At 46.3% G+C, this 26761-nt stretch overlaps 1 protein-coding gene across 2 annotated transcripts; it reads left to right on the top strand.

The window, feature by feature from the left end:
* The first annotated feature begins 6283 nt into the window (after positions 1–6283).
* Positions 6284–20584, top strand: LOC144695916 (interferon alpha-inducible protein 6-like). 2 transcript variants are annotated; one of them, XM_078567003.1, is made up of 5 exons: positions 6284–6426; positions 9456–9545; positions 10687–10755; positions 18517–18678; positions 19545–20584. In XM_078567003.1, exons 2-5 carry the CDS (start codon positions 9479–9481, stop codon positions 19658–19660), a joined length of 414 nt encoding a protein of 137 aa, XP_078423129.1. In that variant the 5' UTR covers positions 6284–6426; positions 9456–9478; the 3' UTR covers positions 19661–20584. The 2 variants fall into 2 exon arrangements, with proteins under 2 accessions (XP_078423129.1, XP_078423130.1); XM_078567004.1 differs by having other exon boundaries at positions 6287–6426; positions 9443–9545.
* Positions 20585–26761: the final 6177 nt, after the last annotated feature.

Below are 26761 nucleotides of genomic sequence, written 5' to 3'. Positions count from 1 at the left end.
ATCTCCTAACTGTGTGGGTGGACACCCCATGCCAGTAGCTCTGAAGATCACAGTTGCCCTCCACTTCTATGCACCTGGCTCCTTCCAGGGCTCGGAGGGTGATCTTTGCGGTGTCTCCCAATCAGCTGTCCACACTTGTGTCAAGCAGGTCACATATGCTCTGTTCAGACAGGCATTGACCTTCATCCAATTCCGCTGCGACCAGGCAAGTCAGACACAGCGAGCCAGAGGCTTCGTGGCCATTGCTGGCTTCCCCCGCGTCCAGGGTGCTATAGACTGTACACATGTGGCCATCAAGGTGCCAGCAGGTGAGCCCGGTGCCTTCGTCAACAGGAAGGGCTTCCACTCCATGAACGTGCAGATAGTGTGTGATCACAGGATGCAGATTCTACAAGTTTGTGCAAGGTACCCAGGCAGCTCCCACGACGCCGACATCCTCAGACACTCCCAGGTGCCGGGGCTCTTCAGTGCTCTGGCCCGGCTGGATGGTTGGCTGGTGGGTGATAAGGGCTATCCCCTCAGAAGGTGGTTAATGATGCCTCTCCACCATCCAAGAACAGAAGCTGAGGAGCGTTAAAATAGGAGCCACGGCACCACAAGGGCTGTGGTGGAGAGAGCCATCGGTCTTTTCAAGATGTGCTTCCGTTGCCTGGACTGCTCAGGGGGCGCACTCCAGTACCCCCCAGATCGTGTCTCTGTGATAGTGGTAGCATGCTGCGCTCTGCACAATCTTGCGCTGGAAAGGGGGGATGCAGTTGACGATGAAGACCTTGACGCAGTGGATGAGGCTGCACATGATGAATCCAGCAGTGGCTCAGAGGATGAGGAAGCACAGGGTGATGATGAGGGGCAGCACGCCGACCCGCTACTACACCAAGGAGGCAGGGACATCCGGGACAATTTAATCCAACGAATCTTCAGCTAGCTCCACACACATGGATCAGCAGGACCAGCATTGCCTGGCGCTTCTACACGTGGCACTTAGGTGCTACATCTTCCACCTCACCAGCTGCAACTATGGGCTTAGTACAGAAACATCAATGTCCACTCAAACACTCATGATATGTCTGTGAAACATATAAATGCAGCACAAAGGAAACACCCTCAGCCACAGTCAGAAAAGTGGACTTTATTCTGTCCAACATAAAACACAAATGTCACTCAGACGTACATAATGATATTTTCCCTAATCTCGGGCCAACATAAACTCACCAGTGACAAACCCGTGGAGTGCCTAACGTGCCTTATGCTTACGTTTGCTGGTGCTATGTCTAGGTGCCGCCCCATCGCTCGGAGTGGCTTGTGAGAAAGCCTGCTGACTCTGCTGAGATAAAAGCAAAATACTGCGGATGCTGGAAATCTGAAACAAAAACAAAAATAGCTTGAAAAACTCAGCAGGTCTGACAGCATCTCCGGAGAGGAACACAGTTAACGTTCTGAGTCCGTATGACTCTTCATCAGAACTAAAGAAATATAGAAATGAGGTGAAATATAAGCTGGTTGAGGGGGTGGGATTGGTGGAGCTGGACAGAGGGCCAGTGATAGGTGGAGACAAAGAAGATATTGCCAAAGATGTCATAGACAAAAGGACAAAGGGATGTTGACGGTGGTGATATTATCTAAGGAATTTGCTTATGGTGACATTAAGGGTAGAAAGCAGAACGAACAAGTGACAGTTGGCCCTAGTGGGGGTGGGGTGGGCGGAAGGGTTCGAAATGGGCTAAAAGGTGGAGATAAAACGATAGATCAAAATAAATTTAAAAATAGGTGGGAAAAGAAAAATATATTTTAAAAATAAAAATTATTGGAAAAAGAGGAATCGGAAAGGGGGTGGGGCTGGAGGAGAGAGTTCATGTTCTGAAGTTGTTGAACTCAATGTTAAGTCTGGAAGGCTGTAGAGTGCCTAGTCGGAAGATGAGGTGCTGTTCCTCCAATTTGCGTTGAGCTTCACTGGAACATTGCAGCAGGCCAAGGACGGACATGTGGGCATGAGAGCAGGGTGTGTGTTGAAATGGCAAGTGACAGGGAGATCTGGGTCATGCTTGCGGACAGACCGAAGGTGTTCCGCAAAGCAGTCACCCAGTTTGCATTTGATCTCTCCATTGGGAGCAGCGAATGCAGTAGACTAAATTGAGGAAAGTGCAAGTGAAGCCCATTTCGATCCCTTCCCCCCACCCCATCCCCACTAGGGCCATCTGCCACTTGTTTGTCCTGCTTTCTACTTTTATTGTCACCATTAGCACATTCCTTAGATAATATCACCACTGTCAACACCCCTTTGTCCTTTTGTCTATGACATCTTTGGCAATCTCTTCTTTGCCTCCACTGGCCCTCTATCCAGCTCTACCTGTCTCACTCTCTGTCCATGCCATCTCCTCCAGCGATTGTGAAGTGCCATCTCCACTTTGCCCCAGGACACTAGCCGACGTTATATTCCCCACCGAGCGTTTGTCGCTGCGCTGGTGCCTGGCTGGCTGAAATGATATGACGCAAGTTGCAAGTGTTGGCCCTCAGGTGTGGAGGGGGCAGCCATGCGGTGGTGATGCTGAAATTAACAACAAGGACAGTGCATCAGTTAGCGTTCAGTCACTAACACCTTTCATCCCGTTCCCCCCCAGGCTCATAAGTCGCTCACCCTTCAAGAACCTAAGGAGATGAACATTGGTGGGGTGGTAAATAGTCAAGAGGGGGCCCAAACATTACACACGCATACAGACAGACTGGTCAGATGGCCTAAGGAATGCCACGTGGAATGTTATGTGGATAAGTGTTCGGTTAAGCACTTGGGCAAGACAAGCAAGGTCCGGGGATACATCAGTAATGGTAGGACCGTCGAAGTCACGACGATTACAGGGACCTTGCTGGCAGACCCGTTAATGTAGCAGAACAGGAACATCAGGCGTTTAACAAGGTCAAAGCCAGACATGCCTTTATTAGCCGAGGAATAGAATGTAGGAAAAGGGAGGTCATGTTGCAAGTGCAGAAAACGCTGTCAAGGTCACATCTACACTTCTGCGTTCAGTTGTGACCTGCACTTCATGGGAGAGATGGCATTGGAGTGGGGAGAGTGCAGAGGTTCCTGACCTGGATGCATGCTGGCCTGGAGAGTTGGAGTTATGAGGAAACATTACAAACACTTGCGACATTTGCCGTAGAGCACAGGAGATTGACAGGTCACATTATTGACCTTCATACCGTTATGGGGGGCATAGAATGGGTGGACAGAAGGCAACATTTCCCCTTGGCGCAGGGATGACTAACGTGGTGGCATTTATTTAAGTTGAGTGCCATGAGGTTGACAGGTGAGGTGCTGAGGACCTTTTGGACAGAGTAATGTGGGACGCACTGGCTGAAAGGGTGGTGGAGGTACAAACCCTCCTAAGATGCAATAAGTCTTTGGATGTGCAGCAGTGATGCCATGGCATGTTAGGCATGGGGATAGTGGTCACAAATGGGACAAGGCGAATTTGGAAGGTGCTAGAGACGCACATCCTCAAGGGGCTGAGGGACCTTTGTGTATGATCCACACGTCTGACTGTATCAGTCTGTGAATGAACAGTGTTGCTGCATTAACGATTGCAGCAACCATCAGTGGTTTGGATGGTGGAGAGACAGAGTGGATGGGACTGTGGCCCTTAAATACCTGGCCACTGCACCCCAGCCTCGCCGACACCTGCCGACCTGGCCACCTGCCTCCTCCCCAGCTCCATGGCCTGCTCCTCATACGTGGTGAGGTGCTGCAGCACGGCGTGCCCACCGCCAGTCCGCAAACGCTCCCGGATATTTCTCTCAGTTTTTGCCTGCAGAACAGAGAAGAGGATTTATTGGGGCTGATCGGTCATGTACTCTGCACGCACACGCCGTACCCCAACCACAGTGGCCCATCTGAGGCCTCCAGCAGCTCCTGTCCACACTACTGGTGATCAGTCCCCAGAAGATAGTACGGCTGGTCCCAACCCCCTCCCCCAACGGCCACCCTGGACACATTCGGCGTCCATCACTTTGAATAACACATGGGTCTTAGCGCCCATGGCAAGGAGGTACAACTAGGTGTGTCGCTGATACCAGCAGATGGCTCTTGGCCACGACACCTTGAGGCTCCCCTTCCACCATCTCATCACCATCAATAAGACATGTGTTGGAGTTCTGAGTGTGTGTCTCGCTGCCTCACTTGCAGGTTGCCCCCAGACTACTCAAATGTAACAAACATCAACATATGCTGCAGGGAGACCCCATCTTCTCCTCAACCACTAAGGCTGATGTAAGCATGGTCACTGTCCGTTTGCCCACCCAGCGTGTGCCAAATGCCCAATGCAGTAACGACACTAAGACGTGGGGAGGGGGGGCCTCAAAGGCTAAGGCTACCTGCTGGGTCAAATGGCCAAGGCTGACATGGTACGCACCCTTCCAGAGAGCAACAAATCATTGAAGCGCTTGTGGCACGGTGTTCCTGTGCGCTGCACAGCATCATGGGAGCTAACAGTCTCCGCCACCTCCTGCCACACCTGCCTGGTCACGTGGGGGGTCCTCCTCCTCCCATCCTCCGGAAACAAGACACCCCGATGGTTGGACACCTGTTCGAGGAGGACAGCAAGGCAGACATTGGAGAACCGAGGGGCGCAGTGGCCCCCCCCACTGCTGGCCTACCCTGCAGCCTGCCCCCCTCCTCCTCCTCTGCCCTCACCTCTTGTGCTGCCCGGTGACTGGCCAGGGTGAACAGCCTAAAGCAGGCTGCCTGGCCGCTCTTTATACAGACTGCCAGTTCCCCATTGGAACCAGCGGTCTGAACACGCCCGCCGCCGATTTAATTTTCCTGATGTACACGGGAGTCACAAACCCGCTGGGTGGGCCTTAATTGGCCGCCCATGCAAAATGGCGGCGCGGCCCGTTTCGGCGGCGGGGATCGGCTGCCCACCCGCCGCCGATTCGGTCGGGCCCGCCCGCCCGTCAAGCGCAAAATTCAGCCCAATGTCTCTCATATTATTGAGCACAAATATTTAGTAAATGGCATATTTTTCTAAAACTAGAAGCAATACTACATTTATCCAAAACAGGAAAAACATTTAAAAAGGGGAGTGAAGCTGAGATGGATTTGAGGGCAGCAGTGCAATAGAATTGACCAATAACAACAAAAGCACACATTCATATAGCACTTTTAATGCAGCAAGGTATCGCAAGACATTTCAGAGCACCATTATTTACCCCAGGGCTGGCATGCGCCCAATCCAAGTAAAATAGCAGATATTAAGTCATGCATTAGCAAATAAAATTTAACACTGAGGCACATAATATCAGGCAATATTAGGGCAATTGAACAAAAGCTTGATCAGAAGAGTTAGGTTTTAAGGACTGTCTTGATGAAGAAAGAGGAGACAGGTAGAAGGCTTAGGGAGGGAATTCCAGATTTGAGAGTCTTGGCAGCTGAAGGCACGGCCGCCAATGGCACAATGATTAAAATCAGAAACGCTGAAGGGGCCAGAATTGTGGGAGCACAGATATCCCAGAGAGACATAGTGCTGGAGGATATTATAGAGATAGGGAGGGGAGAGGCCATGGGCTGATGTTAAATCAAGGGTGAGAATTTTACAATCAAGGTATCGCTCAACCAAGCGAGTATAAGAGTGATGAACAGGACTTGGTGGCAATTCGGACAGGCAGCGTAGTCTTGGAGGACCTCAAGTTAATGGAGGGTAGAAAATGTGAGACCGGTCAGGAGCGCATTGGAATAGTCAAGTCTGGAGGTAATGACAGCATGAATGAGGTTCAGTAACAGGTAAGCTGAGGCAGGGACAGAGTTGGGTGATGTTATGGTGGTGGAAATTGGAAGCCTTAATGATTGTGCAGATATGTGGTCAGGAGCTCATCTCAGTATCAGATACAACACCAAGGTTACAAACAGTCTAATTCAGCATCAGAATTTGATAAAATTCTTAGGTGCAGATAAAATATACTGTAATGGAGCTTTCTAATCCTCTATATTCTACGTTCCAACAACTGCCGTATCTAAGTTTTATCTTAAACAAGAAAAGGAGTTGATTTGGATAACAAACAGAGGATTTCATTGCGCTGCAAATGGTTTCCAAATACCTCTGTCAGGTACAATTGATTGTATCACTGCAAACAATTTTAACTTATTTTTAGATCAACATTAAAAAAAAGCCTTTGGGCAGGTACTTAAATTTCAGTTTTGTAACCTCAAATGAAATGGATATGTTTTTAACAGAAACGAAACTGAAGTTTGTTCTCCAGAACTGAAACTGCTATGTTTCTTTTGGAATGAGGCCAGGTCTGTATATAAAAACAGACGGTGTCACCAGTTAGACATTCACTGTTCATTTCTTTTTTGACTCTGATCACAGGCAGATCTCCGACAAATTGCGGTCAGGTATTTTTGATGAACGATTTGCAATAATTTCTGAATAATTGGTGAGTACAACACAGCAAATGTTTTAATTTACTTTTAACTTTCTCAACTCAGTCTAAGTGGAGGGGTGTCTGGCGTTTATGTTGCGATCCTACGTGTTTTAATACTGCTCAAAATATCTCTGCATTTCCCCTTTTTCTTTTCTCTGCCAATTTTTCTCCCATTTTCCTTCTGGTGTCCAGAAGCCACTGGTGCCTTCCTGGATCTGACAGGACGTCAACTGTGCTGTGTTACCCTCATCCAGGGTACGATTTTTACTGTGCACTATTTATAACAGAACCTTAAAGCTTGTTCTTCAGAAGTAAGTTCATGGCTTTGCTGCACAATGCACAGAGGGAATTTCCCCTATTCCCCTCCCCGACCCAATAACCAGGCATGTGAATTCCTAAGATGAGCCACTGGATAGAAGTCTGGACTAGGAAGCCTGCTGGATTTTCCCTTTCCTAACTAAGAGATACTGAGGCCAATTGTAGTGCCCCACCATCACCTCAGCTGAGATAATGCAGGGGTTAAACCCAGTAAGACCCAACACTGAATTCCAAACCTTCCTCTTTGTAAGGGCTGTTTGGATCCGCTTGATGCATCTTTGACCTGTCTCAATAATTATTTATTAATTAATTAATGCGGCTTCCTCTACACTGGAGAGACCAAACGCAGACTGGGTGACCACTTTGCAGAACATCTTCAGTCTGTCCACAAGCATGACTTAGACCTCCCTGACTTTGTTTATTGTTTGCCATTTCAACACACCAACCTGCTCTCATGCCCACATGTCTGTCCTTGGCCTGCTGCAATGTTCTAGTGAAGCTCAACGCAAACTGGAGGAGCAGAACCTCATCTTCCGATTAGACACTTTACAGCCTTCCGGACTTAATATTGAATTCAACAACTTCAGACCATGAAATCTCTCTTCTTCCCTCACCCCTTTTTTATCCCCTTTTTTCAATATTCATTTTAATTTTTAAATTTCAATTTTTTAATTTTTTAATTTTTATTTTTTATCCACTTAGTTTTATTTTTGCTCATTTTCAGTTTTATTCATTGTTTGATCCCCACCTTTTATCCTATTTTCAATCTTTTTTCTCACCACCCCTCACCCCAGCCCCACAAGAGCCATCTGTCACTTGTTCATGCTGTTCTTTCCAGAGTGCTTACACTTGACCTGCTATTATCACATTCTGGTTCCTGACCTTAATGCCAACATCAGCACCTCCTTTAGCCAGTACCACTATCATTAACACCCCTTTGTCCTTTTGTCCTTTGTCCTTTTGTCCATTACATCTCTGGCGATCTCTCCTTTGCCTCCACCTATCACCGGCCTTCTATCCAGCTTCATCTGCTCCACCCCCCTTAAATAGTATAAATTTCATCACATTTTCTTCCCTTTAGCTCTGAAGAGTCATACGGACTCGAAACGTTAACTCTTTTTTTTCTCTCCACAGATTATGTTAGACCTGCTGAGTTTTTCCAGTATTTTCTGTTTTTGTTTCAGATTTCCAGCATTCACAGTATTTTGCTTTTATCTTTTAATAGCATGCTAGCCTGTTTAAAGTGTCTGAATCAGTGTGACATTAGATACATTGGTTGTTGATGTGTGAGATCATTGAGAACCATGATTAATGTGTGATACAGACTCAATGGATTTGGGAATTCAGTGAAACCTCTTTACCCACAGAGTGGTAAGAACATGGAACTTGCTACCATAGGGAGTGGTTGAACTAAATAGTATATAAATTCATTTAAGGGGGAGATAGACAAACATATCAGGCAGAAAGGAATAGAGGGAATAGATTTAGATGAGAAAAGATGGGAGGAGGCTTAAGTGGAGCAGGAAGACCAGCATGGACTGGCTGGGCTGAATAGCCTGCTGTATATCCTCTGTAATCGTATTCTGTGTGATAGATCAGCTAGCCTTCTCCTGAAAACCATTTTCATTTGTAACATTATCTCTCTTATAAAAAATGCAGATACAATACCTTCTGTCAGAGTGCATTCTTTCTTAATAAAGCTTTTTGTTGGAGTTGACTGATCTCATTGCTACATGAGCAAAATCTAGTGGTTGTTGTGTGCAATGCCATCTACTTTCTGGTGGTTGGTGTGAAGATATTTGAGAAAAACAGAAGATAAAACTCTTGACCAAGAAAAGGAAAAGTGGATGGAACGTTTTATTAAATAAGTCTTTGTACATATGCACACACTAAAATGTTAATTGCAGGTTTTTTTTGATGACTCTATGGTTAAATGGCACCCAAATCATGAAGCTCCCAGAGCTAACCTGATCAAATTGACAGATTGCAGCCGTGGGGCACTTGAGTTGGCCTCCCATGGGCTAGGAGGACAATTCAGCCAGAGTTTCTACTCACTACTTTGTGGTTCTTGCTGGAAAGTGTGCAAAATAAAAATCTACCCTTGTGTATCGGGACTTCACAGGAGGCTGTCTTGGCCCTTATTGTTCAATAGTCTTCCAGGGCCAAATATTTTGACTATTATATGAAGAATATACTCACTCATTCATTCATGTGTGCTCTGCCTAAAGGCAGGAGTTTGGCACGTTGTCTGCTAATGCTTCATCCCGAGCTGTTTTTTTTACCCAGTGGCGGTTTGCCATTGCCTTCCACTCTTAGGGCAGGATGAGGAGGCAGGTCCCAAGTCTACCTCAACTGGAATTGGAAATAACCCTGTGCTGTTGGTGTCACTCTAAACCACACACTAGCCATTTAGCCAACTGAGCTAACCAGCCCTCCGAAGAATGTGCTTTTTAAAATTTATTCTTTCATGGGATGTGGGTGCTGCTGGCATGGCCAGAATTTGTTGCCCATCCCTAATTGCCCTTGAACCTAGCTTGCTTGGTCATTTCAGAGGGCAGCTAAGAGTCAACCACATGGTTGTGGGTCTGGAGTCACATGAAGGCCTGACCATGTAAGGATAGCAGATTTCCATCCCTAAAGGCCATTAGTGAACCAGATGGGTTTTTATGAAAATCGATAGTAGTTTCATGGTCATCATTAATAATACCAGCTTTCAATTCCAGGTTAGAGCCACTCAACATCAGTTATGTTTCGTGGAACACTCAGTTCCTTCATTACCTACCTGCTATTTTCAAGCACATTTGCAACCACAGGTGAGTTCTCAATTCATTGCTGTGAATGATACATTATCACAATGTAATTAACCAATACAGACATTAATTTCTCTACCTATTGATATTACAGAAAATGTACAATTGGACACACAGTCAATTCCTGTGTCACCCACCATTGGTGTTATATCTCTGATAGGCAAATCCGAGGTCACATTGTCACCTGATATTGGGTGATGTGTCGTGTAATTATTTACTGTTATGTCCTGAACTTGTTTTTGATTACCCTTAGAGTTGGAAAGGAATTTCCCAGAATTTTATTTTCCCTGATTGGCCTGTTTTCTTAAAATCTGTTTCTTTCTGATGCGCCATGTGCCTGTTGAAGCACTGTAGAGCACTGGGAGCATGTTGTCTGGTTGCAACACATTTGGATAGAATGGAGGTGATAGTCTTCTTCTATTCATCTTTTTTGTATGTCCATCTGAGGTAAAAAAATGTGAATATGAGGTTAAAATCAGACCATCCATGATCTTATTAAGTGGTGGAGCAGGTTCAGAGGGCTGAGTGCCCTCCTCCTCATCCTAATTTGTTCTATGTTCATATGTGCCAGCACTCTCTATGTGAGAAAATAGACCTAACCACATTTACTTGCGCTTTTTTCAAATCTCTTTGCTTTTCCTTCATTCACCTGTCCAATCACATTTTGACAGTTGGCATAACTTGTCTCAATAACTAACCTTGGAAGCGAAATCGACAACATCACTCGTCTGTGCAAATAGATCTCTCGTGCTCTCTCTTCTTAATCTCTTATATTTAGATAGTAGATAATGATAACCTTATATCATTGGCCCCTTGTTACTGTAGGACTGGGTTAGGAAAGAATTTGACTCAGTTACCATGGCTGAATAATCAGATGCCCTGCTGACACTCACTTCCTGGGCTCAGGCACTTGGTAATGGGTAACATATGGAATCAGAGGGTAAATTATGCACCTCTATGTTGCTAGCATACATCAGGAATGTAAATCATGAAATTGTGTAACTATGATTTCCCACAGTAGCACGCATTTACCCACATATTTAATCATGAGTCAGCATCAACAGAAGAGAGGTGGGAAAGAAAATGGAGGATGATGAGAAGACATAGCTATTTAAACTTCTTAAAAATCTTCCCCTTTCTTCAGATCTTCCTTCAGATGAAGATGACAGCTGCGGATTAATGGAAGCGCTCCCTTACATTGCTGTTGCTGGAGGTATGAACATCAGTTAATACTTCCAATTCAGAGTAGCTTGTCTCAATAATCCATGAATATATGATTCACCCAACAAAGGGATTGGATAGAATAATGAACAGGTATTGCAGTTATAGTGTATTATGAATTATTGAGGAGAAATCATGCTATGCAACCTCAGTATTTATCTTCTTTGTATGAAATTATGATGGGTGGATCTGTAAAACTTGTGAAAAAGGAACAATTGTGATGTATGTTATGGTTTTTTTTCTAAAGGAGGAGTATGTATCTTTTTGTGTAAGCACACACCCTCTTCATTGGTTACCCTATTTCAGAGTACACACATATTGTGCTCAAGTGAATGAACAATCTAGTTTCAGGCAGCTGCCATTCATGCCCTTAGTTGCCATTCAAGATGCACATGAGAATGATTAGGTATAGGCTTCACAATCACTACTTTGCTCTGTTGCCTGCGGGGAAATACCTGGCTCTATTCGTCTTTTTGTACGAAGCTAGGCAGATGTCAAGAGCTCAGTGGAATTGGGGTCTGAACTGGCATCCCTTCTTACTCTGGCTAGTTTAAGTGAAAAGTTGGTGGATCCATGCTTGTTCATTTTCAGGCTTGACTAGTGCTGGCGTTTTAATGGATAACATGTGAGTTCACACAACAATATGGCCAGTACAGTTGAGAGGATGGTTGCTTGCCTTTTATGTGCATGTGTCCATTCCATTATGGAAAAATGGGAACAATACACAAGAATTTAAGTACTTATTCCACTAATAAATGCTGGAAATGAATTTGTGTATTTTCTGCAATATTATTTGCCCAGGAAATTGTTGGCCAATAAGGAAAACTTGTTATTAAAGCGACAGTTCTCAATTATTCCTCAGGATTTTCCCCTTACTTTTCTTCCCCTTCCTCCTGAAATCTGTAGCTCTTATTGGAGTCAGCTTCACAACTGCAGCTCATGCCTAACATCCAGTGCTCTACCTCAGCCTCACGAACCAGCAATGATGCCAGCCTCACACTCACATCTCACTGTCCCCACATATCCCCAGCTACTCAGCAGTGTCAGGCACATCACCCAAACACAGCGCAGCAAAATTACTCACGTTCTGCCCTCTCACTTGTTGTCAAGGTGACAGGAAATAGGAGGGAACCGATTAGAACCAGTGGTGCACAATGAAGCCTGTTCTGCTGAGCCTTACAGAGGAGATGGTTATCCACAGCATGGAAGCCAGCTGTGATGGGCTATCTGGCATTGCTGAAAATATTGAGGATGATAGCTGGTGCCCCTTCTGATCTTCCTAAACACCTTCATCTTGCTATCTGCCATGATGAGCAAGCTGCTGATGGTGTGACCATAAAGCTCTTGCTTAATGCTTCAGCCACCAGCCCCCAGCACACAACCCCCCAACCCACCCAATTCACTTTCCTCAAACCAACTATGTTCCCTGCTGATTTCCTGCTTTCAGTCTCTCAAAAACTGCTGTCTGGCCAGACGCAGCAGCTCCAAGATGGAGGAGAGAGCGAGAGAGCAACAGTACAGCACTGATGAAGAGACCTCATCACTTGATCTGACACTCACAGCTACCAGCTCAAATACTCACATTGTATGAACCTTAGAGGTTAGTACAGGGTTAAGATCATCATGTGGTGAGTCATCCAGTCATGAATGAGACACAAACAGGCCAACGGAAAAGGGTTGTTCATGTCCAGTTGCCTGGAGGGTAAGGTGGCAGATGTGTTCTGCTGCAGAGGATTCAGGCATCGATCTCAATGGGGTGGCATACAGCAGTCTGTTGATGGGCATTCACACAGAGATGCTGAGTGCATTGGCTTACCTGCGAGACAGCTTCCTGTCACTGTCGAGGAGCATGGAAGAGTCCAGCTCCAAGATGCAAAGGGCATTGTACAGAGTTTGCCCTCTCTGCAGCCTGTGCTCCATCTCACTGTTGAGCTACAGACCCAGAGGCACTGCCACTGCTGTCTCCCCACAGGTCACCTACTCCTCTGCCTTCCTTATGTGGATCAGACAACACTCCCTGACAAACCCAGGAATGGAACACAAAAGATCTCCAGGAACATTCCAGGGTACTGTTGTATGATGCTGCATGTGCCTACATACCATTGTAATATAAAGGTTTTCAGCAGAGCAAGGGTTAATGTGGGACTGGAGAATAGCGCTGCCCACAGTATGATGTATAGAGTCACATGGTATTAGACTGAGACAACAGTCTAGAGAGAACATTCTGGAAGCACCGTGCATGACAGTAAGCTGGGATCTATAAATGGTTAAAGGTTAACAATGAACGGTTCATGTTTAAATATACAACTCTCACAATTTCATCATTGAGACATCTAAAGAACCCATATTACAAGTACATCACAATCAGGCACATCACAATCGAAAAAGTTGTCAAAAATTACCTTCCTGCAATTTAGGGGACGCCAACGTACAGGTGACTGATGGACGAATACCAGTCCGCAAATTTAAGATTCTGGGTGGAATTTTCCCAGAATTGTACTAAGTGCAGTAGGGGGTGGGTAAAATGGAGTCCTACCCAACGACAAGATGGGTTTTCACGCAGTATTTTCCCAAGCCTGCCTCGTTATTTATTCACTCCCGCAAAACATGCCTTTTCCATGGCGGGCGGATTCTCATTCTCCCGCCCGCCATCACCCCGCTGTTGCATCACGCCCGCCGCCATCATTAAAAGGCAGCCGCCAGCAAAGCTCTCATCACCACCAGCTCACCACCGCTGCCCGGAGACATGGCCAGCAAAGGAAAAATGACTGCAGCAGCCCCCCCTCCGTTTCAATGACCGGTCCCTCGAGCGACTGCTGGATGCCGTGGAGGCCCACCGGGATGTGCTCTATCCCCGCTCTGGCCACAGGATGGGCAGCAAAGTCACCAACCTGACTTGGGAGGTAGTGGCAGTGGTGGTCAGCGTAATGACCCTGCAGAGGAGGACAGCCACCCAAGGTGCCGCAAAAGGATAAACGAATTCCTCTGCTCTGCCAGGATAAGTCACTCTTCTCATCACTCCCAACTCACACACTCACAAACCCATCACACATCTACAGGGCCCTCATTCACTGCCAGTGCAAGGGACATCACCATTCACTCTTTCACACACACCGTCATTCTCCTCATCCTGTCCATGGGACCACTCACCACCCACACAGGCCAGGCATACTTATCATCTGGCCTGGCAGACATCCTGATAAACTTTCCCCATTTCTATCCATGCAGGACAAACTGGCACACAACAGGAGGGAAAGGTCGCAGACAGGTGGAGGAATGCCGGAGATCAAAGTTCTGACAGAATTTGAAAACAGAGCCACCCAGCTGTCTGGCGATGACCTGGACCAGTCCTGTGCTGACGGTGAGGTCGGCGCTGCTGTACCAAGTGAGAGTCCAGCGGGCAACATTCATCAGACAACCATGCCGTGAGTGATGTGTCCTCTTTCACAGGCCACTGCCATGCAATAATTATCTCCCCTTGCTTTCGCAGGCACATCTGCAAAAAGCCGACAGAGTCCATGACCCAGGGCCTCCAATCAAGCCCCAAAGAAATCTCTGAAGAGGAATCTGAAGGCACCCTGTCTGAAGTCCCGTCACAGCGCTCACCCACACCCTCCACCTGCACAGAGACACACACCTCAGTGGGACCTAACTTTAGAGTAGCCTCAGGATCACAATCTGGTGAGCACATCGCAATGTCTGATCCACAGCAGGCGGAGGCAGGGACTTCCCAGGTCCCCGGCACTCGGAGGATTGCAGGAGGCCAGAATGTTGCTGAGTCCGAGTCAGATGACGAGCCTCTGGACTCAGTTATGTCACAGTTGCTGGAGATGCAAAGGCAAGCTCGGGAACATCAGGAAGGGATGTCCGCTACACTCCTCAGATTGCAAAGCACGACGGAGGACTCCATCCGTCTTCAGGGTGAGGTGATAGCGCCGGAATGCCAATGCACCGAGGTCAACACTGGCAGGATGGCGGCCTTGGAGACCTTGGTCCAGGAAGTCACTCCTGCACTGCTGCACGGGCTTAACTCCATCGCTGATGCCATTTGTGTACACAAGAGGGGTGCTGGGCAGCTCGATCTCACTCCAGCTACCCCTTCCGCTCACAGGGTCAGCCAAGGGCCCTTGGGCACCCATAGTGAGGAGGATCAGCAGGTGCACACTCCTGAGCCATCCACCCAGGTGACTCTGACAGTGACCTGCCCATCTGAATCCCCTCTTCCTGTGACCTCTGCAGCTCCATCTTCACAGGCAAAGAGGGATGCCACTGCCACACAGCAGGACCTCGAAAGCAGGCCGGAGCCCACCAAGTCTCAGCCCTCCACAGGATGCCTGCCAAAGTCATCATAGACAGGGCATAGCAGTCAGCAGGCTGCCTCCACCTCCACTGTGGATACCCGGGGAGCACCAAGACATAGCGGCAGGGTTAGGAAAGTTAGGTAAAAGTAGCTGCACAGCCTGGACACGGGTGTTGATAACTTGTACATATTGTTCACTATTGTCAATAAACTCCTGAGAATGTCTCCCTGCCTGTGGTTCCTTGTTCTGATGAGCAGTGTTCGTGTCACTCAGATGTGAAACTTTTCTGCGCAAGATAAAAGGCGGGTGTCTCAGTCCAGGGCCTCTTCCCTTTCTCTGTGCAGCCTTCCAAGCACAGTGATGGTCCAGCTTACACTCCCTGGTAACATTACTGATGCCTGCACCTTGCCGGCGCTTGTCATTGCTGCCAGAATGTAATGGGCAGGCGCCACTGTGCTCTCGCTTTCTCTCTGTGTGCTCTCAGCCCCTTTAAGGTGGGGCTGGCCCCCATCACACCAGCATCTACGACCAGTGATGCTGTGCACCAGCTCCTGAAGGGCTGATGTGCTGAAGGCAGACACAACATAAGATGCATCTAAAGTTTAATCGCTGCGTCTCTGAGATGGCCCTGATCATGGAGCACAAGCGAGCTGCCCTTGGCCAGACAGGAGTCAGACATTCTCAGAGACTATGTGAAGATCTATGGAGTGTCCTCACTGCATGTTGTCATCATCCTCCTGTGATCAAGCGACTATTAGGGCCTCCCTTGCATCTCCATGACAGAAGCATTCATACAGAGAGTTTTGGCGCTGCCATAAGCCAGACTGGAGTCAAATGTTCACAACTGCGATGGGAGGATGAATGGGGACACCTTTCTGCATGTCGTCATCATCCTCCACAATTCTAGCAGCTATGAGGGCCTCCGGAGTGTGCCTGCCTCGTCCAGCCAGTGCGAGAGCCTCATCCCCGTCATCGTCCTCCTCATCTGAGGAGACCTCCAGCTCCTCCTCAGCCAGCTCCTCTCCCCATTGGAGTGCCAACTTGCAGCAGACATTGATGATGCGTGACACCCTCTGCAGACTGTATTGAGGGGCTCCACCAGACTGGTCCAGGCACTGGAACCACATCTTCAGCATCCTGATGGTCTGCTCCACCAAGTTGCAAGCTGCTGCATGAGCCTCATTATAGCATTGCTCTGCTGCAGTCTGAGTCTGCTGCACAGGTGTCATCAGTCATGACGTCTGCAGGTAGCCCTTGTCCCCAAGGAACCATCCCTGTGGCCTCTGTGGACCCTGGAAGACTGCAGGGATCTGCGAGCGACTCAGGATGTAGGCGTTGTGCACACTTCCGCGAAACCGTGCGCACACCTGTAGGATGTTTCAGGTGGTCACATACCAGCTGCACGTTCAGTGAGTGGAAGCCCTTGAGGTTGATGAAGTCAACCGAGTGTAGAGACAGAGACCTGAGCACGACATGAGTGCACTCGATCGCACCCTGTACCTGTGGGAATCCCGAGATCAGGGCAAATCCAATGGCCCTTGCATCCTGGCTGTCCTGGTCCCAGGCGAAATGCACAAAGTTGTGTGCCATGGAGAAGATGGCATCTGTGACCTGATGGATGCATTTGTGGGTGGCGGATTGTGAGATCCCATAGAGGTCACCTGTGGAGCCCTGAAAGGAGCCACTGGCATAGAAATTGAGCACCACGGTCACTTTCACAGCCACTGGCAGTGGATGCCCTCCATGTCCCCTTGGCGCCAAGTCCTGCAGTAAGTGGCAGATGTGAGTCACCAGGTCCCTAGACATGCACAGTCGTCGGCGACACTGGTTCTCAGTCACCTGCAGGAGTGGCAGGCGGTGTCTATAGACCCTGGGTGCACTAGGCGCAACCAGCCGTGGCTCACTGTCACTCCTGGGCAGCGTGTGCGGGAGCCGCTGCTGCCCCTTCTTCATGAGGTTGCTGCTCCTGCCTTTGGGCAGCCCGGGAGTCTCAGCCGCTCTCTCCTCCATCTTCTACGGTCTCTGTAGGCCATCAGGTATTAGCTAGGTCACTAGGATCCATGATCCTGATATGTCCCTCCTGCAGCATGAAAGAGAAAGAGACGTGGTTATCATGGCTGTACTTAGCACCTTTCCTGGCCATGTGTGACCGCCCCTTAACGCTTCCCGGAGAGTGCTGGTCACCCCTCGGGTGGCCAGAGATGGGTGCGCTGCATGACTGCCCTGTCAACCTATGACATGGGGGGACACTGGTCCAAACCGGGATGCTGAGATTGTGAGGGTCTGTGAGCACCTCCAGCAGTGACTGCTACAGGGCCAGTGTTGGTAAGGAGATTGTACAATGTGTGCAGTCCAACTGCTCCGTGGTTCAATAAAGTGGCGGTGGACTCGAAGTCTGTGCCGGGGGGGATAGGGGATGGGTGGAGTGGCGGGGGGTGCGGGGGGGGGCGGGGTGGGGGAGTAATGTATTGAGTGCTTGGTGGCCTCTTGGTGCTACCACGTTGCTTGCATGGGTGAGCAGGCTAGGAGCCCGACCCAGATCATATCACTGTGGCTGTGCCTGATCTGTCTCAGTTGCAGAGGCATGGTCAGTTTATACAGATGCCCCTGATGCATCGCCACTTCCCTCGCTTACCCTGCCCCCCCACCTCGATTGTCTGTGTGCAGGATGCAGAGGCTGTAAACAACAGGTGAGCTGTGGTGAACACTGCTGCTCACTTGCCTCTGTTCCCCCAGAGTGAAGGCCGCCAAGTGCATGTTGCCTGCGTGCTGTTGTGAAACACGTCGGTGTGCTTTCCCCCCGACTTGGACAGACGATACGGTGGGGTTCCAAGAGCCTGGCGGGATGGCCTTTTAACTATATGCTGATGTATTACAATTCCCGACTGATGGCGGGAAACGTGGCCCGCCGTTGGCGGGCTGAGCGGACGATCGCGACCTGTCTTCACGCCATATTATCCATCCACACCACCTATCTCGCCCAGTCGTGCCTAGCAACACCCAGGGCCTCAGAAAATTCCACCCTTTAGCATTGCATCAGCTGGTTAGACTGTGTGATATCAGGATAATGCTGCTTCTTAGGCTTCTGGCATTTGCAGAGGACAGCCATGTGGGTGCCATTTTGGGCATGCCTCATCACACACCCAAAGTCACTGGTACCACTGCGTGTCCCTGGAAAGTGATGCTGGGCTTCCCTAGCGTGACCTTGAGTGGTGCTACACAACTGAACCTCTTATATTTTAAAAATATATATTTCCATCTGGTACAGTTACCATTTCAGCTCCATCACTACCAATAACAATTACTGTGTGCTCCTTTGAAAATGTTTTCTTCTGTTTAGGTAAAATAATTTGCTGAAATCCTGCAATAACTGTGCATAAAACTTATATATAGTTGAGGAATGGTTAAACACAATTTTATTGAATGCTGTATTATCTTTCCATTGGACATAGGAGCAGTTGCACTAGGAGGTCCTGCAGCTCTTGGAGCTCTTGGGTTTACCACAAAGGGGATAGCAGCAAAATCTGTTGCGGCTTTAATGATGAAAGTCACTGCGTCTCTGAATGGTGGAGGGGTGGTGGCAGGAGGTTTGGTGGCAACTCTTCAAAGTCTTGGTAAGTTATATAATTGTTTGTTGTACCAAATTAGCGTGATACATTCTTTGTGTTAATCCAGCCATTCTTAATTGTGCTACACCATGCATAGAAACAGAAACATAGAAAATAGGAGCATGAGTAGGCCATTCGGCCCTTCAAGCCTGCTCCGCCATTCATTATGATCATGGCTGATCATCCAACTCAATAGCCTGCTCCCACTTTCTCCCCATGTCCTTTGATCCCTTTTGCCCCAAGAGCTATACCTAACTCCTTCTTGAAAACATACAATGCTTTGGCCTCAACTACTTTCTGTGGTAGCGAATTCCATATGCTCACAACTCTCTGAGTGAAGAAATTTCTCCTCATCTCAGTACTAAATGGTCTACCTCATATCCTCAGACTGTGACCCCTGGTTCTGGACTCCCCCACCATCGAGAGCACCCTTCCTGCATCTACCTTGTCTAGTCCTAGGTTTCTATGAGAACCCCCCTCATTCTTCTGAACTCCAGCGCATATAATCCTAACCGACTCAATCTCTCTGCATATGTCAGTCCCGCCATCCCAGGAATCATGCACATCTGTTACTGTGATTTCACATCTCAGCATCGCGTTACATTATACTTGTTGCTGGAAGATTGAGAGAACTCCCACAGAAATTAGCGTCTCTTATATTTCGTGGGTATAGTGACACCGTGGTTATATTGGTGAAGCACTGATTCAGAGGCCTGAGTTCAAAACCCACTATCAGTGGTTCAATAAATGCTGGCCTTCCCAAAGATGCCCACGTCCCACGATGAATATAAAAAAACTGTTCCTAAATGATTACATTAATTATTCAAGGAAAACACTAGCAACAACTAAATAATTGTGTTTTCTCTCAACAGGGGCAAAAGCTGGGACAGCTTCCTTGGGTTGGCTTGGAGCTCAGGGTGGATATTATTATCATAAATACTTTGTGTGTGGAAAAAATAAAAATTCAACTTCAACAGATTCACATTAAAGAGCACTGGAAGTGGCATAAGACATAGGAGCAGAAATTAGGCCATTCGGCCCATCGAGTCTGCTCCGCCATTCTATCATGGCTGATAAGTTTCCCAACCCCATTCTCCCGCCTTCTCCCCGTAACCTTTGATCTCTTACCAATCAAGAACCTATCTATCTCAGTCTTAAATACACTCAATGATCTGGCCTCCACAGCCTTCTGAGGCAATGAATTCCATAGATTCACCACTTTCTGGCTAAAGAAGTTTCTCCGCATCTCTGTTCTAAAAGGTCTTCCCTTTACTCTGAGGCTGTGCCCTCAGGTCCTAGTCTCTTCCTACTAATGGAAACATCTTCCCCACGTCCACTCTATCCAGGCCTTTCAGTATTTTGTAAGTTTCAGCCAGATCCCCCCTCATCCTTCTAAACTCCATCGAGTATAGACCCAGAGTCCTCAAACGTTCCTCATATGTTAAGCCTTTCATCCCTGGGATCATTCTCATGAACCTCCTCTGGACCCTCTCCAGCGCCAGCACATCCTTCCTGAGGTACGGGGCCCATTGCATTAGGTGTGCATGATTTTATTATAAATAAAATAAACTGTAGATTTCAAACGGTTTGTAAAGCAAAGAAAGTAAGGGTATAATTAACTGTGTGTATATGGCCTTCTTCTGATCAATGGTTCTCCGGTTTTATTCTACATCATATTCACTCACCAAGAGATTACATTGAAATGTTAGCAGCCATTTCCCGGTGCATAATTTTTTGCTTTTGTTAACTATTGTAGGATTACATTGCTGGTGAGCTGTTTTCCTTTTTTGCTGTTTTAACTTGGTGAGCCGAACAGAGCTAACGTAACTTATGTATAGTGCTGTCTGCAGGCTTCAGCCCAAGAATAAATAATTGAACCACAGTAAAGAATAAAATGATCAAGTTAATGCAAGTTCACTGAAGCAGAACAGACTTCACTTCCATACAAAATCCACATACAATACACAAATCTGTTGGTTTTCAGTCGGGTGGGATGCAAACATTTTAAAGTCTCAAACCTGAACCAAGTTAACAGTGAACCCACCCACCTCTTTTTAATGGACGCGGGACAAGGAGCAGGCAGTTAACTGGCTCCCATGAGTCGGATGCCTTATTTTCATATTTTAGTTGGGCTGTGTGCCTCAGATTTTATTTCTCTTCCAGGGTTAACTCTGTTGGGGTGCACAATTAAATGCCTTTCCAGCACTGCTTGTGAGCCAGTGCTTCCTCCCAGCCCTATCGCGATTAATGATCACAGCCCCTGCATGACCCCTCCTGGATTTGAACTTCTCCCCTCACTCACAATCATGGACCACCCCACCATTTTCAGCAAATCCCTACTAGAATTACAACCCACTATTCCACCTGATAAACTATCACAACACCCTTGTCCCTTCATCTGTCTCAGAACCCCTGAGATAGCAGCCCCCCCAACCATACAAACTATGCTTTATCCATTCATCCACCTCATGATCTCTTCCCCAGCTGCACAAGCATACCTGCTCTTGGGCTATGGTTTCTCCTGGAGTATTCCCTGCATGACAAGGAACTAATTCAGTTAATTAGCCTGGCGTCCTGTCAGAGTTTCTGTTAATTCTACCTGGAATCTTGCCCCAGTGAAGATCAGGGCCAGACCATGTGGATACTGGTTTTGATTTACATATTATTATGGTTTGTGCAATGAATTTATTCACTGTCAAAATATTGTTACCTGGGCTTTTTTTTTGCTTTAATCTTGATAAAGCAAATGAGAACAGTTATATAGCTAGTCACCACTTCTTATAAGCTGAAAATATGTAAACTTGTTACATTTTATTTCTGGCACTGATACGTAACGATGGTTCTGAAAGTATTTATGCCAATTACTGCACCTGGAGGGAAAGGTGGACTTTGGAAAATGTTCCACAATATTTCAAATGCACAAGTTATCAGAAATAAAGTTCTTCCTTTCTCTTAACGTTATGAAAGTGTTGCAGATTTTGTCTTATTTGCCATTCGTTTTGGTGAAAGCTTAAGTGTTATCTATGGATAGGTGATGGAACAAAGGTCTGGCACTTGACCACATACGAAGCCATCCAACCCACACAGTGCTGATCCCAAGTACATCTTCTGATATCATGTCCTTGGATGCAGTGCTTCAATTTGTACCACTTACATGGTTTATATCGAGATATGGGGCCAATTTTCACTCCTGGTTTTCAGCAGGAACACAATCAAAATGGGGGTATGCAATTCACAGCTCTATTCCACTGCCACCATTTCGATCTCTGCCTAGTCATAGATGGCCAAACTCCCGCCTGAGGCAGGTGCGTCATAAAAGTATGGAAATTGGTGTCCTATGATGTTAACACGGCCTCAATGCCATTTGCATTCACTTTATTGTGGTGCACACTCAGTGTTAATGACAAGAGCATCAACTTGCATTTATATAGCACCTTTAATATCAGAACCATTCCAAGGTACTTTAACAGAGTGTTATGGAACAAAATTTGACATTGAACCACATAAGAAAATACGAACATACATACAAATATAAAAGTTAGGAGCAGGGGTAGGCCATTCAGCCCCTCGAGCCTTCTCCGCCATTCAATAAGATCATGGCTGATATGAATGTAAACTCAACCCTACATTCCTGCCTACCCCCAGTAACATTTAAACCCCTTGTTAATTAAGAATCTATCTAGCTCTGCCTTAAAAATAGTTAAAGACTCTGTTTCCACCACCTTTTGAGGAAGGGGGTTCCAAAGACTCAGCCCTCTGAGAGAAAAAAATTTCTCCTCATCTCTGTCTTAAATGAGTGACCCCTTATTTTTAAACTGTGACCCCTAGTTCTAGATTCTCCTGCAAAAGGGAACATCATCTCCACATCCACCCTGTCAAGATGCCTCAGGATCTTAAAGGTTTCAATCAAGTCGCCTCTTACTGTTCTAAATTCCAGTGGATACAAACATAACCTGTACAACGTTTCCTCATAAGACAACCCGCCCATTCCTGATATTAGTCCACTAAACCGTCTCCGAACTGCTTCTAATGCATTTACACCTTTCCTTACATATGGAGACCAGTACTGTGCACAATACTCCAGATGTGGTCTCACCGGTGCCCTGTACAACTGAAGCATAACCTCCCTACTGTTGTAACCAATTCCCCTCACAATAAACAATAACATTCTATTAATTTTCTTAATTACTTGTTGTACCTGTATACTAGCCTTTTGTGATTCATACATTAGGACACCCAGATCCCTCTGAATCTTGCAGCTCTGCAATCTCTCACCATTTAGATAATATGCTTCTTTTTTATTCTTCCTGCCAAAATGAACAATTTCACATTTGCTCACATTATACGCCATTTGCCAGATCTTTGTCCACTTACTTAACCTATCTGTGTCACCTTGTAGCCCCCTTAAGTCCTCTTCTCAACTTACTTTCCTATCTATCTTTGTGTCATCAACAAATTTAGCAACCATTCCTTCGGTCCCTTTATCCACGTCATTTATATAAATTGTAAAAAGTTGAAGTCCCAGTACTGATCCCTGTGGCACACCACTCATCACATGCTGCCAAACAGAAAAGGACCCATTTATTCCACTCTCAGCTTCCTGTTTGCTAGCCAATCATCTATCCATGCTAATATATTACCCTCTACACCATGAGCTTTTATTTTCCATAATAGCCTTTAATGTGACACTTTATCAAGTGCCTTCTGGAAATCTAAGTACAGTACATCTACCAGTTCCCCTTTATCCATGTGAAATATTAGGCCAAGTAATCAAAACCTTGGTCAAAGAAGAAAAAGAGGTGGAGATTTGAAGGAAATTCCAGAGCTTAGGACCTAGGCAGCTAAAACTGTGGCCACCAATGGTGGAATAATTAAAATTGGGGATGCTCAAGAGGCCAGAATTGGAGGAGTGCGGAGATCTAGGCAGGCTGAAGGAGATTACAGAGATAGTGAGGTACAAGGCCATGGTGGGATTTGAAAGCAAGAATGAGAATATTGAGGAATTCTTTGACCTTGCTAGTGCTTTTCAAGGATACTCACAGACAAGTAGTCAGGTCATTGCCACTTGACTGGACAGTTGAAGGAGCTACATTGAGAAGAATTTTCCTTTTGTTTAAAGTAAGCTATTTTTTTGCATTCCTTCTCATTTCAAGCATTCACTAATGTTTCAGCAGTCAATTCAGAGAGTCTCTCAGTAATTCCTGGTACTCACCTTCTATAGATGCTAAACAACCTCTGTAGTATCCGTTCCTTTAACTTTCACAGAATAGATTTTTGTAGTTGAAAGTTGTACTCTAAAAGCTTTACACACTAAGGAACATAAATGAGATGATTGAAAATTCTCCATCAAGGGCAGATCTTCTATTGGGATTATGTTGGTTCCTTCAGTGTACTTTCAATGGCAGGAGTTGAAAATCAACTTGGAAGCCATTTCACACCTAATCCAGCCCCTTCCAGGATCTCTTTCTCATTTCCAAGATTTCCTGCTACAAAGTATTGAAAATGTGTTGAATGGGTTCACCCATATATGGGCAGAAGTATTCAAATGACGTGATTAATAAGAAAAATGGCATCTGACATATTGCCAGTCACCATTGCTGCAGCGAAACTGGATACCAGGCATGCCAACATGTTCCTTTGGTGTTAATGACAGGAAATTTGTCATGAGACATCCTCCCATTGCTAATATGTCACTTGAATACTCCTCCCCGCATCACAGGGCAGATCAGTTTCTACTCGCAAAGCCTGAGTTTACTGTCCTTCTGAAGTTGTTCTGGAGGCTGTCGGACATCCTCCAATACTGCATGGCCTACAGCAGTAGTTTCCTTCCCTCTCCTGAGGGCAGGGTGCGCATTCCAGGCAGGAATCTCACCAGGAGCTTGCCACCAAGAGGTTACCCACCCATTACTGTTATTATTAGTAAACAATCTCTGAACTGCTCCTAACATACTTACATTCTTTCTTAAATAAGGAGACTAGTACTGTACACAGTACTCCAGGTGTGGTCTCACTAGTGCCCTGTACAACTGAAGCATAACTTCCCTTTTCTATTTAATTCCCTTGGCAATAAATTATAACATTCTGTTAGCTTTCCTAATTACTTGCTGTATCTGCATACTAGCCTTTTGTGGTTTGTGCACCAGGACACCCAAATCCCTCTGAATCTCAGAGCTCTGCAATCTCTTGCCATTTAGATAACATGCTTATTTTTTATTTTTCCTGCCAAAATGGCAAATTTCACATTTGCCCACATTATACTCCATTTGCCAGATCTTTGTCCATTCATTTAACCTATCCATCCCTTTGTAGCTTCCTTATGCCCTCTTCACAACTCACTTTCCTGGCTATCTTTGTGTCATCAGCAAATTTAGCAAACATATTATCGGTCCCTTTATCCAAATCATTGATATAAATTGTAAAGAGTTGAGGCCCCAGCGCTGACCCCTGTGGCACATCACTTGTCACATCCTGCCAACAAGAAAATTACCCATTTATGCATACTCTGTTTCCTGTTAGCTGGCTAATCTCCTATCCATGCTATTATGTTACCCCCTGTGCCATGAGCTTTTATTTTCCGCAATACCTTTGATGAGAAACTTTATCAAATGCCTTCTGAAAATCAAACTACAGTACATGCCCCGGATCTCCTTTATCCACAGCACCTGTTACTTCTTCAAAGAACTCCAATAAATTGGCTAAACATGATTTCCTTTTCATAAAATCATGTTGACTCTGCCTGATTACCTTGAATTTATCTAAGTGCCCTGCTATAACATCTTTAATAATAGCTTCTAATATTCTCCCTATGACAAATATTAAGTTAACTGGCCTGAGTTTCCTACTTTCTGTCTCCCCTCCTTTTTGAATAAAGGAGCAAAGGAGTACACATGATTTACATTTACATTTTTATTTTACATTTACATTTAGATAGGCTTAGTAGTCCAATGTGAAAAGTTTACATGTCACCTGGTACGAGTGAAATAAAGAAAGATAGGTTCACATTTATATAGTATTTTTCACGGCCTCAAAACATTCCAAAGCACTTTACAGCCAATGAGGTGTTTTTAATAGTGTCACTGTTATAATGCAGCAACCAATTTGCACACAATAAAAAGCTACAAAAAGTAAAGTCACAAGGAATGTGTTTGATTAAATATCAATAAAAAAATACAACTTTAGTGGTTAAACTGATAATGCAATGTGCATGCAGCATTTTAATACAGGAAACTTAACACTCTGAATTACAGTAGCTAGGATTTTGTAGTCAGGAGTGAAGGAATGGTGGTCATTGCTCCATTCACTTACAGCTGCCCATAAACTTCTTGCAGACTTTTGAGTGACAATTCGCTGTCATCAGCTTACAGCAGCATGGGGAATCTATGGTGACAATTGAAGAATCCTGCTTCGGACACCATGGAGAGGATCTTCCGGTTGGCAAGCAGGAGTCGGACCTGCTCGCCGACATGTAAAATGACGCGGGGATGACGTCGGGTGGAACTCCCGCCATCACCCCATGTCATTTCCATTTTTAGGTCGGCGGGGGCGCAGTCAAATCAGCTGCGTGCCCGCCGACCTGTCAACAACTTATTGAGACCAGTGAAAAAGCAATTAACATCATTAATGGACCTGCCTGTCCAACCTTAGGGTTGGCGGGTAGGCCGGGAGCCCTGGAGGGCTTAAGAAAATGCATTAAACCTCATCCACGGGCAGGATGAGGTTTCATAAGAGTTTTTAAATAGTTAATAAAGGTTTCAGCAAAAGTGATGAACATGTCCCAACTCATGTGACAGTGTCACATGAGGGGACATGTCAGGGAAATCTTGCTATCATTTGTTTAACATTTTTAAATTTGGAGCTGATCTCCCTGAGGCAGCACTTACCCTCAGGGAGGTCAGTGCGCTCTTTCACGCACACGCACGAAAGGGCGCACTCTCGGCTGAGGGAACCCCCACCCCCTGCCTGCACAGGGAGTGAATGGCACTTCCTGGTGGACGTCACGCTGGGCGGGTCTTAATTGGCCCGCCCCATGTAAAATGTCGGCGAACCCCCAATCAGGGGCGCCGATCGGAGGCGCGCCTGCCCGCGCCCG

The sequence above is a fragment of the Cetorhinus maximus genome, chromosome 21 (genome assembly GCF_964194155.1).
Source record: "Cetorhinus maximus chromosome 21, sCetMax3.hap1.1, whole genome shotgun sequence".
In the NCBI taxonomy this organism is placed as follows: Eukaryota; Metazoa; Chordata; class Chondrichthyes; order Lamniformes; family Cetorhinidae; genus Cetorhinus; species Cetorhinus maximus.
Note: the sequence above shows the minus strand (reverse complement) of the source record. Positions and strands in the feature narration are given on the sequence as shown.